Source organism: Myotis daubentonii, chromosome 6, assembly GCF_963259705.1.
Source record: "Myotis daubentonii chromosome 6, mMyoDau2.1, whole genome shotgun sequence".
Taxonomy (NCBI): domain Eukaryota; kingdom Metazoa; phylum Chordata; class Mammalia; order Chiroptera; family Vespertilionidae; genus Myotis; species Myotis daubentonii.
The window spans coordinates 84,515,679-84,530,773 of NC_081845.1; the positions used below are offsets into that span (position 1 = coordinate 84,515,679).

The 15,095-nt window shown below is 41.6% G+C and overlaps 1 protein-coding gene across 2 annotated transcripts in view; it reads left to right on the top strand.

Moving 5' to 3' along the window:
- Nucleotides 1-15,095, top strand: part of SUPT3H (SPT3 homolog, SAGA and STAGA complex component) — a 464,074-nt gene that overhangs the window by 429,598 nt on the left and 19,381 nt on the right. The window contains exon 12 of one of the 2 annotated variants that reach the window (XM_059701551.1): nucleotides 10,595-10,679. In XM_059701551.1, coding sequence (XP_059557534.1) covers nucleotides 10,595-10,636 — 42 coding nt within the window. In that variant the 3' untranslated portion in view covers nucleotides 10,637-10,679. Of the gene's footprint in view, nucleotides 1-10,594; nucleotides 11,920-15,095 lie in introns of those variants that run through there. The other variant, XM_059701550.1, reaches the window with a different exon arrangement.

The window sequence follows — 15,095 nt, forward strand, 5'->3', positions numbered from 1 at the left end:
TAAGGACTAGTGAAAGGCAGTTGCTTTCAGTCTACTCTGCTGCCTCCCTGCCTTTTCTCCCAGGAGAGCCCCAGTGCGCCCTCCGTGCCCTCCGAGGCTCTGTGGAGTGGAGAACGTTTGGGAAACCACCGGGCCCTTGGTAACCAGGGCGGGTCCTGTGGCCCACAAGTCATCCTCTGCAGAAAGTCTGCCCTACACTTAGTTAATTGGGAGTTAAGAGTAGTTTGGGGGAGAGAGAATATATGCTCCAAATCTTTTTATTGTCCTTTTCTCACTGGATTTCATCCAAACGGCCAACCCCAAACATATCCAGCAGGCCACATTATTTGTTCAGCCCTCAGTCGGACACTGAGCACAGCCTCAGGAAGACTTGAATGGGAACACATGGTGTGTCGCCCCTTGAAGGTCCTAAAGATGTGTGCTTTCGCCACAGAACTTTCCAGACGGGTTTATCTTAATTATTTTGATATTTCGTCCATTTATCAAAGTTATTATTTGGGGAAATTAGTGATTCTCCAAGGAAGAGCTAATCATGCAGCAGAAGAGCCAGAAGTAGAGCTAGCAGCTCATAACCGTCCGCCTTGTTCTGACTGCTCAGCTGCGCTGTTTGGACATCGTTAAGTCTCTCCCTTCCCTGGTCCCTTCACTTTTGTTCTGCTCCCAAGGGCTCTTAATCCGGAAAACAATTTTCCCCCTGCATCTGTTTTCCCCATTAAGGTCCGGGACGCTAAACACATAGCTCTGGACAGAATGAGAACCGTCCATAAAGAGCCCCACACTGAGTCAGGAATCCCGGGTTCTCCCCCACGTGACCAGGCATGGGTCTCTCTCTCGGGGCATTCGTTTTCTCTGTTAAATTTGGAATTGGGCTTGAGGAGTTCACAAAGACACTTTCCAATTTCAAACTCTGTTCCTTGGTATATGCAAAGGGTTTGTTCAGCTTGGGTTAATAGGCTCAGTTTCCAAATTCCTTTTTCATTATGGAATTAAATATGGTGAGACAGTCTGAAGGACTATGTCCCTAAGAGTGGCATCCCAGCATCTAGGAAGGAAAAAGAACAATGACGACTGTACAGATGGACTGCAGGTGAGAAATGTGAGAGACACAGGTAACCCACTTGCTGTCTGGGTAGAAAGGCATGGTCTGAAAACCTTAATTTCTCTTTCTGCTGTATTAAATTAAATGTCAGTATTAGGATTTCCACTAAGAGATGCTGTTTCCTGTATAATCATGACAGATTCTGAAATGGTTCCCCTACTGACAAACCATCTCTGGTCCCGTTGTTGGTGTCCTCGTCCTCTCTGCCGCCATTCTCGGCCCGCGCTGCAGCCAGCCACCTGGAGGCTTTGGAAACATTCCAGAGGCAGCAGAGCCCGAGGATCTGTGATTTTTCAAAGCCCCCTCGGCGATTGGGGTTGCATAGTGCTTTTTACCAAATACTATTCTTAAAATTAGCCTGGGAAATAGGCACTAGTTGAGATGCCTCCAAACTGAAGATGACTTACATTTAAGTCCCCCTCCGCACTTTGAAGTATTGGACCAGGCTGTTTGTTTGTTTTTTAATATATTTTATTGATTTTTTCACAGAGAGGAAGGGAGAGAGATAGAGAGTTAGAAACATCGATGAGAGAGAAACATCGATCAGCTGCCTCCTGCACATCCCCCACTAGGGATGTGCCCACAACCAAGGTACATGCCCTTGACCGGAATTGAACCTGGGACCTTTCAGTCTGCAGGCCGACGCTCTATCCACTGAGCCAAACCGGTTTCGGCAAGACCAGGCTGATTTAGTTTAAATTTGAAGTAAAATTTTCATTTAGCCTTTAAGTGATGTTGAGTTAGCAAGAATTGAGTTTTTCAGGACTAGGAGACTGTGTATGTCTTCAGTAATCCGGGTGGAATGAATTATGCCACATTTCAGAGGGGTTTTTTCTTTTGTTTAGTGTAAGACAATGTGGTATAATGAAAAGAATACAGGCCCTGGGTTTTTAACACTAAATCTACCATTCACTGGAGTATGTCACTTTAAAAAAGAGAATAATAAGACCCTTTTTACTAGTTGTGGTAAGGGTAAATTAGATATGGGCATGAAAATACTTATCACCCATAAAACCATGTAGTGTTTTTTAATCTTTGCCCCTCTCTTGTTGCCTTAAGAAATCTACAAATCTTGTGCCCTTTTAAATGTTATTTGAAATTAAATATTGTGATTAAAGGCGGGGCGGGGGGGGCAGGAAGAGATTAACCAAAAAATTTATACGCATATATGCATAACCCATGGACACAGACAATAGTGCATTGAAGGCCTGGGGGGGCAGGGGTAAGGTGAAGGGGGTCAATGGGGGAAGAAAGGGACATCTGTAATAACACTTTCAACAATAAAGATAATTTTTTTAAAAAGCAAACAAAAGAGCTGCCTTGTTTTCTCCCTCCTCCCACCCTAGCGAATGCCCTCTCCTTGCATTTTATTTGTCGTAAGCTGTTGACATTACTGTAAATTGGAAGTCCACTGACTGCAGGGACTGTGTTACTTAGCTTTTGTCCTTGGACACCAAGCAGAGTGGTTTACCTAGAGTAAGAACTCAGATTTTCTGAAATCAAATCATACAAATGTATAGCACTTCAGGCAATGGAACCAAAATCTTCTGTCTTAGGACCTTGAGAAAGGAAATATTTGTAAGTGAATTTTGGACCTGCTACAATGAAATTATTTTTTTATTTCCAACTTTGAGAAGTAATTGACAAATATAATTGTATGTATTTAATGTATGTAATGTGATGATTTGATACACATTTACATTGGGGAATGTCTACCATGATCAAGATAACTAACACATCCATCACCTCACCCTTAACTCTTTTTGTTTTGTTTTGTTTTGTTTTGTGTGTTAGAACGCTTAAGATCTACTCTCAGCAACTTTCAAGTATACAGTACTGTACTATATTTCTAACTCACCAGACTGTGCATTAGATCCTCAGAACTTGTAACCAAAAGTTTGTACCCTTGGACCTACATCTCCCCATTTCTCTGTCCCTATAGCCCCTGGCAACCACAATTCTACTCTGTTTTGTTTTTGGGGTGTGTGTGTGTGCGCGTGCGTGTGTGTCTGTGTGTGTGTGTGTGTGTGTGTGTGTTGCTTTGATTTTAGTTTTTATTTTGTTTATAATCCACATACAAGTGATACCAAACAGTACTTGTATTTCTCTGTCTGGCTTATTTCATTTAACCTAATGCCCTCCAGGTTCACCCAAAGATATTTAAGTTGTTACCATATCTTGGTGATTGTAAATAATGTTGCAATGAACATGGTACAGATATCTCTTTGAGATATGTATTTCATTTCCTTCTGATACATACCCAGGAGTCAGACTGCTGGGTCCAACTGTAGTTCTATTTTTAATTTTTGGGCAACCACCATACTGTTTTCCATAATGGCCGTACCAATTTACATTCCCCCCAACAGCACATAAGGAATTCCTTTTCTCCACATTTGTTATCTCTTGTCTTTTTTATAATACCCATCCTAACCGGTGTTAGGTGATATCTCATTGTGGTTTTGATTTGGATTTTCTTGATGATTAGTGATATTGAAAACCTTTTTTATGTACCTATTGGCCATGTCTTCTTCAGGAAAATGTCTATCCGGTCTTTGTTGCCAATTTTAAAATTTTATTATTTGCATTTTTGCTATTGAGTCATTTGTTCTTTATGTATTTTAGATATTAACCCCTTATTAGATATATGGTTTGCAAAGATTTTCTCTGATTCTGTAGTTGCCTTTTCAATTTATTATTGACTTTACTATGCAAAAGCTCTCTAGTTTAATATAGTGTGCTAATTTATTTTAGCTTTTTTTGCCTTTGCTCTTGGTGCCTTATCTAAGAAACCACTGCCAAGGCCAGTATCAAGGAGCATATCCCCTATGTTTACTTCTAGGAATTTTACAGCTGCAGGTCTTACATTGAAGTCCATTTTGAGTTGATTCTTTATATGGTGTAAAATAGGGGTCCCGTTTCATTCTTTTGCATGTGGCTACCCAGTTTTCCCAGTACCATTTATTGAAGAGATTATCCTGATACATTCTTGGCTCCTTTGTCAAAAATTGACTATATATGTGGGTTAATTTCTGGGCTCTCTATTCTATTCCATGGATCTATGCCTGTTTTTATGCCAATACCATACTGTTTTAATTACTACAACCTTATAATATAGTTTGAAAGCAGAAAGTGTATTGCATTCTTCTTTGTTCTTTCTCAAGATTGCTTTGGCTACTCAGGGTCTTTTGTGGTTCCAAACAAATTTTAGGATTATATTTTCTATTTCTGTGAAAAATACCATTAGAATTTTTATAGGGTTGAATTTAATCTGTAGATTGCTTTGAGTAGTATTGATATTCTTAACAATATTAATTCTTCTAATCCAAGACTATGGGATATCTTTCTATTTACTGATGTATTCTTTAAATTATTTCACCAATGTCTTATAGTTTCTAGTGTGTAGGTTTTTCACATCTTTGATTAAATTTTTTCTAATTATTTTATTGCTACCTCTATTCTCTTTTGTTTCCATTAGCATTTTCCCATCCCATCACTTTCAGCCTGTGAATGTCTTTAAAGCTTAAGTGAGTCTCTGTAGGCAACATGTACTTAGGTCTCTTTTTTTCTTTTTTATTCATCCAGGCACTCAATGTCTTTTAATTGGAAATTAAAAACATTTATATTAGATATGTAAGGACTTACTATTGTCATTTTATAAATGTTTTCTGATTGTTTTATACTTTTTTCATTCCTTTCTTCCACTGTTGCTGTCTTTCTTTGAGAATTGGTGATATTTTTTTGACAATGGTATGCTTTGATTCTATTCTCTTATTATTTGTGTACTTATAGGTTTTTAATTTGTGTTTACAATGAGGCTTTTATAATACATCTTATATGTGTATTTTAAGCGGATAACAACTTAACTTCAATTGCCTTAAAAAGATCTACACATTTATTTGCTCTCCCTACACACACTTTATGTTGTTAATCTCACCATTTTCATCTTTTTATATTGTATTTTATATTGTATTTTAGCTTTTTTTGGCTTTTCTCTTGGTGCCTTATCTAAGAAACCACCGCCAAGGCCAATATCAAGGAGTATATCCCCTATGCTCTAACAAAATATTTTAGCTATAGTTATTTTTAGCACCTTTGTCTTTCAACCTATATGCTAGAGTCCAAAGTGATTTACATACTACCGTTGCAGTATTATTTTGAATTTATCTATGTATTTACCTTTATCAATGGATTTTATATTTTTCATGTTTTCATCTTACTAATTAGCATCCTTTGTGTTTCATCTTGAAGAACTCCTTTTTGCCTTTCTTCTAAGGTAGGCCTAGTGGTGATAAATTCCCTCAGTTTTTGTCTATATCTTTACCTAAGAACTACTTTCCTGGGTAAAGTATTCTAGATTGGCAGATTTTTTTCTTTGAACACTTTGAATATGTCATCCCACTCCCTCCTGGCCTTCAAGGTTTCTTCTGAGAAACCTGCTGAGAATGTTGTCTGGGTTTCCTTCTATGTGATGACTCTTTTTAAACTCAATTCTTTCAAAATCTCTCTTTGGTTAACTTTTCAGACCCTTTCTCTCTTCTAGGACTCCCATAATGCAAATATTGTTTCACTTAATGTTGTCCCAGAATTCACATAGGCTTTTTTCACTCCTTTTCATTCTTATTTATTTTTCTCCTCTGAGTGTAATATTGAAGATCTGTCTTCAAGTTTGCAGATTAATTCTTCTGCTTGATTAAGCCTTTTGTGAAGCTCTCTATTGCATTTTTTTCATTTTATTCATTGCATCCTTCAGCTCCAGAATTTGTTTGGTTCATTGTGATTTCTCTCTCTTTGTTGAACTTCTCATCTTGTTCATGCATTGAGTTCCTAAGCTCATTGGGTTCTCTGTGGTCTCTTGAATCTCACTGCACTGCCTTAAAATAATTATTTTTAATACTTTTTCAGTTGACTCATAGATCTCTATTTCTTTGGTGTTGGGTACTGGAAAATTATTGATGGTATCATGTTTCCTTACTTTTTCATGTTTCCAGTGGCTTTACATTGATGCCTGTGCCTTTGAGGGAGCAGTCAGCTCTTCTGCATTTTTTAAAGACTAACATTGGTTAGGAAAGACTTTTCTCTGAAGGTGGCCATGAGGGCTTTGGCTGGGTGGATGCAGCATCTCTGATTCTGGGGAGAGCACAGTGGCATAGTTTCCATACATCCATCAACCAGGTCAGCTTTGGTCAAGACTGCATTGTCTTTGGTGGCCAAGACTGTGGAAGTCCTGCATGTGGCAGTGGTGCCTCGGACTCTTGGGGTCCTCAGTGGCAGAGCTGCTGGGGTCTTCCTGGTCTCCTTTCCTGCCTGTGGGAGGATGTGCTAGACAAGGCTATCCCACTTGGTTTCAGGCACTCAGAGCAGCTGGGGTGCTGAGGTCAGGTACATGTGGAACTACCGCAGTGCCTGGGTCCTAGGGCACAGGTGCACTTGCTGCAATGGTAATGCCAGTGTCTTAGATGCAGACATGTGCAGATCTCCTGGGGAACCCCGGTCTGAGTCTCTGAGACGCACCACAGTATTTGGGCCCGAGGGTGGGGGCCCCAGCAGTGGCTAGGGTGCAGCAGCAGATGCCCTGGAATGGTGGGTCAAAGTCCCGACTCTGGCTCTCGGGGGCAGGGGGCAGAGCAGCAGCAGCTCAGCCTCAGGGATGCCAGGTCAAAGCCATGACTCAGGACCCAAGGATGGGACATAGAGCTGCAACAGTACTGCCCAGTGATGGCAAGTGAGTGCCATGACGTCAGACTCACAGAGTGGGCCAGAGAGCAGCAGCTGCAAGAGCACTGCCCAGTGGTGCTGGATCAAAGCTGTGACTTAGAATCTGAGAGACCGGGCACAGAGAACAGCAGCAACTCCCCATCCATAGATGGTGAGGTGTTGGGGTGTCCCAACCCAGAGAGTGGGCACAGCATCAGGTGGGCCCGGGGGCAGGTCTCACAGCAGCAGCAGCCCAGCCACCATGAGGAGACAGCAGTGGGGATCCGTGCAGCTCCAGCAGCAGGGCCCAGTGTTGTGGCCGAGGCTGCAAATGGCCATGGCAGTGATGAGACTTTCTGAGGTGCTCCTGCTCTCCTTTCCCCTGGGGTAAAATTCACCTGAGGGAGCCCCTCTGCGCTGAGCTGCTTGAACTGGGGGTGGGGTGACGCAGGTAAAATGCTTCCCACACTTCTAAGTGGCCAGGCTTGTTCCTCAGCCCCACAGGGTCCTGCTTCTTTGTTGTAGTTCTGAGCTTTCCCAGAGCTGTTTCTGCATGTTGGTAGTTGTTTGTTTATTGTTTTTGTAGGAGATGAGCTTTGGGACTCTAGCCTGCCTTGCTGAGGTCAGTCCCTACAATGAAACTCTTGTTTTATTTCAAGTTTGAGAAAGTAGGAAGGAGTCAGGAAAGGTGGTAGTGAGAATAAAATGTACATCTCAGCTGGGTGGAGGACAGGTTTAGACTGTGGCATAAATAACACACGCAAGTATATTCAAGTTGGAATAACAGGATATGTTTTATAGAGTGTCTTCTTTTGCTTAAGATAAATATTAATTTTTTACTGTCATAGTAATGTGTATTCTTTAAAATGTGCAATTTATGGTGACCCACAACAAAGCAGAAGTAAACCAATTTGAGATTTAAATGTTTTCTCTAGTTTATCCATATTCAAATAAGCAAAAAAATGTCATACTTTAAAAGTGCACAGTCATGAGTTAATTTCCCCACCATGCCCATGCAGTAGATAGCATCCGCGTCTGCTTATCCAGGTATATTGAGGTTCTGGTAACAGGTCATAATTTGGTGCTGAGTGAATAAATGAATGTAAAAGTTGGGAGCTCACTTGATCCTCAATTTTTTTAAAAAAAGGCATAGTAACTTCAATTGGTCCTTTAAAAAAAGAAACCCAAATATTATCTTTGCTACTTTACTGGTAACATGCTAAAATGTCTGAGCTATTCAACAAATTCACATAGGAGCAACTAGTAGTCGAGTACAGACCTTTATTAACTCAATAATAAATCTTAAGTGGCATACGGAAGAAGCTGGTTTATTGGGGAAGTCTGATTTGGTTATTGATTGATTTATTCTTTTCAGTAGTGAGGTGTGGTCCTGGCCTTTCCCCGTCAGGGTCTGCAGAGTGTCTGTGAAGACATAGAGCTGGGAATCATTCATAGGATCTGACAGTAGAGAGTAAGTGGGATACAATGTGTTCCGTGAGAATGTGGCCTCTGGAAGGCCCTCACACCAAGCGATGTTTAAATTTAGTTTCAACATTTGCAACACAAATAAAGAGAAATTCACAGTTGACACAAAGATGAGTTGTCTTCATCCATCTTCCTTTAAAGTTGCTTACTCTGGAAAAGATGCCAAATTTTCGACGTTCCCATAATCACCCTACACAGACAGCACACATCCTTTGTACATCAAAAGGAACAGCAGTGACTCAGGGTGAGGGACCCTGGGGGACTGGTTTGCTGAAATTGCCCTTCGCTAATTACACAGGCATGTTTGTTCCTCCTCTATTTTAGAATTAGAATAGGAAGACCTTCTTCCAGAAATCTGGGTCAGCTTGGCTACTGGGGATCTGTTACTATAAGCCTGCGATCTTTCCACTGTTTGCAGAGGTGAACTGATTTTCTTAAAAGTGACCTTTTCAGCCCTAGGGAGAACCACTTCACACTGCCCACCCTGGAAAGGTTAAACTCGGTCAGTTCGTAGGACTCTGCGCCGAACTTCGTTCTCAAGCAGGGCTCACTGGCCATTTACCGGGGAGAGAAGTCCGGCTTCACCCCAGGTCCATTTATCTCCATGTAAACCGTCCCTGTGCTTCAGTATGATGTGATGTGAACGGTTGTCGCTGTGGTTGTAACATTTCAAACACCAAGGTCCAGAAACAAAGTATCATTGGGGCGGAAGCCGCTCAGGCCGCCTTGGGGGTGGGCTGTGCGGGGCCTGAGGCTCCCGCCTGTGGTTGCGGGAAGACACTCTATCCATCGCTGCGAGTTTATTTGTGGCTCCCTGAGGAGTGCAGTTAGCACTGCTCTCAGCGCAGGCTCTCGGGGGGTGGACCTGGAACTTTCTAGTTCCTGTTAGGATGTTTGCTCCAGCCCAGGGGTGTCCTCTGGCACAAAAAGCCTGGGGTCAGGAACGAGCTCACCGGGGAGCCCTGAGGAGTGGGCGAGGGATGTGCCCGTCTTCTCATCCTTGAGCCGCGGCTCTGGGGTGAGCTGCAGCCCCGCTCCAGCCTGACACCCACAGGAAATCCCGTACACGCCGGCTGTTTGGAAGGGATGCATGTGCCGTGAACTGGTTTTATGATTAACAGAAAGTTATTGAAAAAAGCATTTTTGTTTCACCTCGTGTTGGTGGAAGTCTTTAAAAGCTTGGGGCTCACTTACCTTTTTTGCAATGTAATTAAAAATGGATTTCAGTCATTTTTTTAGAATTAAACTGTACAGTACGTCCATGGCATTAGCGTCATCATAAAAGCTCATTCTGCATTTCCAACAAGATGCTGTAGAAGGTACATTTATTGGACTGAAAGTGTCCAGATTCCAGAATAGCCCCAGAGCTATTAGCTTAGAGGGGAAAGTCCCTGATACAGATTTTGTAATTGTTTCTACTTTTCTGAAAACATTATAGAAAAGTGGCATCTAATTGAGGGTTAGGAATTGTCTGAATGTGACTTCATAGTGTAAATATTGAGCACTGTGGTGGTGAGGGCGGTCATTTTACTCCTGCGCCATGGGTTTCAGTTCTGCTCCACGCCGGTCTCGCTGCGAGGCGCAGGGCCAGTCACAGAGGCCTGGGTAGCCCAGCTCTTCCAGCTCCGGAGGCAGACAGCTCTTGGGATGAAAAGTCATGCGTTTCACTTTGTTTGAAGAAATATATTGTGATTAGTATCCACTTTCCCATTTTCTTTCATGGGACTGTTTATCCAATCATGAATATCCACAGCTACACTGCATGTGCATGCATGTATATGAAGTTATGTGAGATGTGAGCTTTCTATAACGTCTGTAATGTACAGAACTCCTTAGAGACCGTTTTCAGGGGGAGGAACGGCCTCTATTAGTGCCTGTTCCCAGAGCTTTGCATGGAGACTATAAATTAGGCCTTGGAAGGCTATAATGAGCCAGTAATTTATAGACTATTAAGATACTTAGTTAGAAATGATTCTTGAGCATGTCCAATAGGGAACACATGTTTACAAAGGACAAACAGATTCGACACAACATGTCTTTAACCTAACCAAGTCCAGGCAATTACAACATGGGATGTCTTATTTTGCCGATCTCCCACTCCCCCAAAATAGGATCCCTAGCCACTTGTTAAACCACATTGACTTTTTAATAGACAAAGCAGCTGCTAGAGCTTTGCCACCAGAACTGTTCAGATTAAGCCCCTGTTAGAGTGCGGCCGGCCGGCCGGCCACAGCCCAGGACGAAGCTCCCCTTGCGTCGTGCCTCCTTTCCTGGTCGACTTGTGATAATTCATTGCAGATTTCTTCTTCTCCACAGAGTGCCTACCGCAGGAACGGGATGGCTTTTCTGGCCTGCTGACGTGGCTGGGACTGGACCGCGGGAAAGGCGATGCTCGGGGAAGGTGATGTCTGTTCCCCCGTGTGGACAAAGCAAAGACACGTTGACCTTCTCTGCACCCTCAGGAGTGGGCTGGTTTGTTGTGACTGTTGAGGGGCTGACTCCAGCCCTCCCCCAGCCCCCTCAACGCCTAGTCTTGTTTACTGGATGGGCCGTTGGCTAATTAATGGCAGGATGTTTGGGAGAGTGTGTAGGTGGACAAGAATGCGGATCACACAATTTTGAAATTTTAATTTGGAATGGATTTACTGCCCTCAGCTCACATATCTTAAAAGCAGTGTCTTTTTTTTTTTCAGTGTTTAGTCTATGTTTTACTTGTTGCATTTAGTAATCCAAGTTTGGGACAAAGGAAACAAAATTAAAAGGACAGTCAGCTTTCCCCTTGCACTTTACTTTCCAACTTTGTTGACTACATCCACGGGGACTTGAGAGACAAATGTCTATTTTATAAACTCACAGGAATCAAAGATCGAGGGGACCTGATGAAATCTGTTCCCGTCCTCGCCTCCCTGCTCCCACTTACAGTGTATGTCATGTTCGTGCCTTCCTCCCAGCTCTCTGCATATCTGCCTGGTGTGTGTTTTTCCGCATCCAGACCCTCTCCCCATCGTCAGCTCTCTGCTTCCCTGTCCCCGTCGTCCCAGGCCGCCGCTCTCACACACACCCTCCCCTTCAGGAGCAGGGTGGTCAGAGTCTTAGCAGGGGAGCGAGGAGGTGCTCTCCCAGCACCGCCACCCTGAGGCTGCGCATGTGGACAGGAACTGCCGGTAGCAGCTGAGCTACCCTCTGGCCTCTATACTTTCTCCAGTAAGCGAGGAACTGGCACCCTCGGGAACAAATCAAAATAGAGCAGACGTAATTGTCCGGTTCCTGATTAGACTTGAATTGCAAAAGAACACAGGAAGTTATTCCTTTAAATTCGTAGGAGTTTGTGTAATTTTACTTTTATCATGGCTTTTACTCACACTGAGACAGCCTTTGTAAAGAATTAATAGGAACAGAAATGGGAAACATGGGAGGTTTTGTCTGGTGACCAAAATCACTGTGCAGCCCAGTGAACATGATTGGGCCACGTTGTTCCCGTGTGTTAACTATCACTTACCTGCTCTGTGTTAGTCCTTCTGGAAAAAATCTTTATGTCAAGGACAGAAAGTGCAGACATATAATATCAGACATTTCCAAAGGGTTTTGATGTTCCATCTGTGTTGTTAAAATGTATGATTAAACTTTTCTTTTTATCATCATTCTTATTTTTCTTGGCGTCCCTAATCATAGAAAATTATAAGCTTGCAGTAAACATCCTAACTTTTAAAACGACAGCATTTATTGTATTTGGTTTCGATCTGCCTGGCTTATTGATGTATAAAATTTTCAGGGGCTATTTTTTCACATCAAAATTCCTTCTCTTCCCACATTATACATTTTAAAGTATGCACAAGGCAGAAAATATAGGGTTTAGGGTTTTCCCTTCATTTTATTCTACCTGATCTCCTTATACTCCCAGAGAAGGAAGACTCAACGTACATTTCTCTCAGAAATATGACAGGTCTGTGTTTTTGTTGGTCTGGTGTATGTTTGTCTATCTTGAACAGTCTGACAGGTAATTATTTATAAAATCTGGTTTTGCCCAGTAAGTCCATATAATAACCTTTCACTTTCCATCATAAGCCAGTGAGCTGAATTTAGAATAAAACAAGGTCATTTATGTCTGTCCTGAACCAGCCTACATGTCCCCATAATTGCTCAATATTAATATTTTTAATTCTTTTTTTTTCTTTTCTACCCATAGGTTCTTTCTCTGACTCTTTCCACAACACTAGATTAGAAGTGAAATAAAATTTCCTTAAGCAGTGAATATAGAAAAAAAGAAAGAACATTTCAGAAAATGTGACTTCAATAAACTTCTCTCTAAAGATTAAAATGTTACGTAGATTTATAAAATGTTAGAGCAGAAGATGGTCTTAAAGATCATTGAAATAACCACTAGTTTCACAGATAAAAACACATGGCCCAGGGAGGGAAACCGACGTGCCCAGATAGCTCAGCAAAGGCAGGGACACCAGAGCCAGGCGGTGTCCCCAGTTCCCAGGCTGGCGGCGTGCTCCATGCTGGGCTCGCTACGACATTACCAAGACACGTTGCTTCTATGGCATGTGTGCCTTAGACGTGTTATATTAAAATTTTCTTCAAAGGGACTGGTATTCATTAAATAATCTGTCAATTACACAAATTTTTTTTAAACAAGTCTGCAAGCAAGGGAGAGAGGAATTAACCTACTGTGAGACTTACTTTGTGTCAGGAAGTAGACCTCTGGCATTTCTTCTGTCTTCACAATGACCTAATGAGGTACATGCTATGAAACAAAACAAAAAATAAACACAAAAATCATGCTCACCTCTAAATCAAATGTGAATACACAAAATAGTTTCTATTTTTGTAGGCTTGTGTTTTGGAGGTCAAATTTGAAAATAAAACCAGAAAATAAGTGAATAGCCTCTCTAGTGGGAGATTGACACTGCCTCATAGATTTGAGAGTAAAGGAAATAGAAATACTTCTCCCTTCACCTCAATTTGAAAATTCGACTTTCTGGACATGTCATTTTAAAGCTATGTCTTTAACCTTCCTGTCTTCACACATTGCAATAGTTGAGATCCAACAATAATGTCCCAGCTCTGGTCGGGTAGCTCAGTTGGTTAGAGCATCCTCCTATGTGCCAAGGTTTGGGGTTCCATCCCCGGTCAGGGCACAAGAATCAACCAATGAGTGCATCAGTCAGTGGAACACCAAATTGATCTTACTCTCTTTTTCTCTCTCACATCAATAAACAATAATGTTCCAATTTTAGGACTAAGAATTTTTTAAAAAAACAAAAGCATAAATATTTTTTAAATTATGTATGTACTTTCTGTATGTGGGGAGAATTCTTCAGTTATTACTGTTTGTCCTTTGTTTCTATAAAATAATAAACAATTCACATTTAATGCTTTTACCATGCAGAAGACAAATAAACATAACTGGTGATTCTTGTTCTGAAAGAAAATATGTTTACTTGTCTAGAAATTGTAAAGTTTAATTTTATGAAAAAGAATTTATATAGTTCCCATATCAGGTATTTCTTCCCAGTTCATGTAAACCCTTGTGTAAAACTGAATCACTACAGAGAAACTATTCCCTCATCTGCCCTCCTGGAATTTAGATAGAACCGTCCCAGGTTGCGTTTAAAATTTTACCATCAACCATGTACACATCTCATAAAATATTTTACAGTTTCCTGTATGCTCTGGCTGAACATTTCATAGTACATAAACACTTCTGCAAATAATATCGGGCATCAAACTGAACATGTCACGGCAGTGGCCCCACTAAAGCTGAGTGTCCAGCAATTTATTTTCTTATTTTTATCTTCTTATTTGAAAGCCATGGTGAAACTGTGTGCTCTGATTGTGCAGTGGCAGGGGCGGGGTCCGGCGGTTTGAGGGGAGCTGTGTTCATCAAGCAGGGGCTCTGCAGAAGGCAGCCAGCTGAGCTTCAGCAACAGAACCGTGCCTGCAGGAGCCGGAGGGAAATGTGACAGCTAAATAAGGGCCAGATGCCTTTAAAAGCTCGGATATTAAAAAGTCATATCTCTTCATGCAAGTCTCTCGTGTTGTGAATAGGACAGTGATATCATAGCACTTAAAAAGAGAAACAAAGAAAGAAACTGGCATTTGTGTTTTGGAACAAAATAGCAAATATTTAAGCTGTCATAAGTCATGGGAATTTTGACAATTGAACCTGATTTTAAAACAATTAATTCTTACAAAGTCACGAGAAGCCCACATACAGTACTTCATTGTTGGAAACCACGGTGATTCTGTATGGAGCGTTATGTTCATGTTCTCTTTTCTGCTCATCACCACCCAACAATATCCACTATTTTCATTATTTTCCAAAGGAAAATAGAAATAGAAAAAATATAGGAAAACTTAATAATCAAGATGATTGCTTACATAATTTCACTTATACCAACTGTACTTGCTATTAAAAATGATGATATATTCTATCAGTATTTTAATAATAAGTTTGACACAATTATGGCACACCCTGTGCGCCAAACACTTTGTGTGGGTTGTCTCACTAAATACAACCCCACCACAAGAAACGCACATTCTCTCCCTGTCGCCTTTGGGCAGTAGTGGGGAAACTGAGGAACAGAAGGCTCAGTGCTTATGCGGAGGTACCCACGGTGGAGTTGGCGTCCGTGCCCAGCACGCTGACCCCAACGCTCACGCTCATAACCACTGAGACACTGCATGGAGTTTTCGCGAATAAAGAGTTCTAGGGGCTTGTCAGAGAGGATTGCTCCCAAACCTGGAAGCACTTCTCAGCACAAAAAACTGATTACAAGAGAATTCCATTTTCACTACCCTTCTTTAAGGC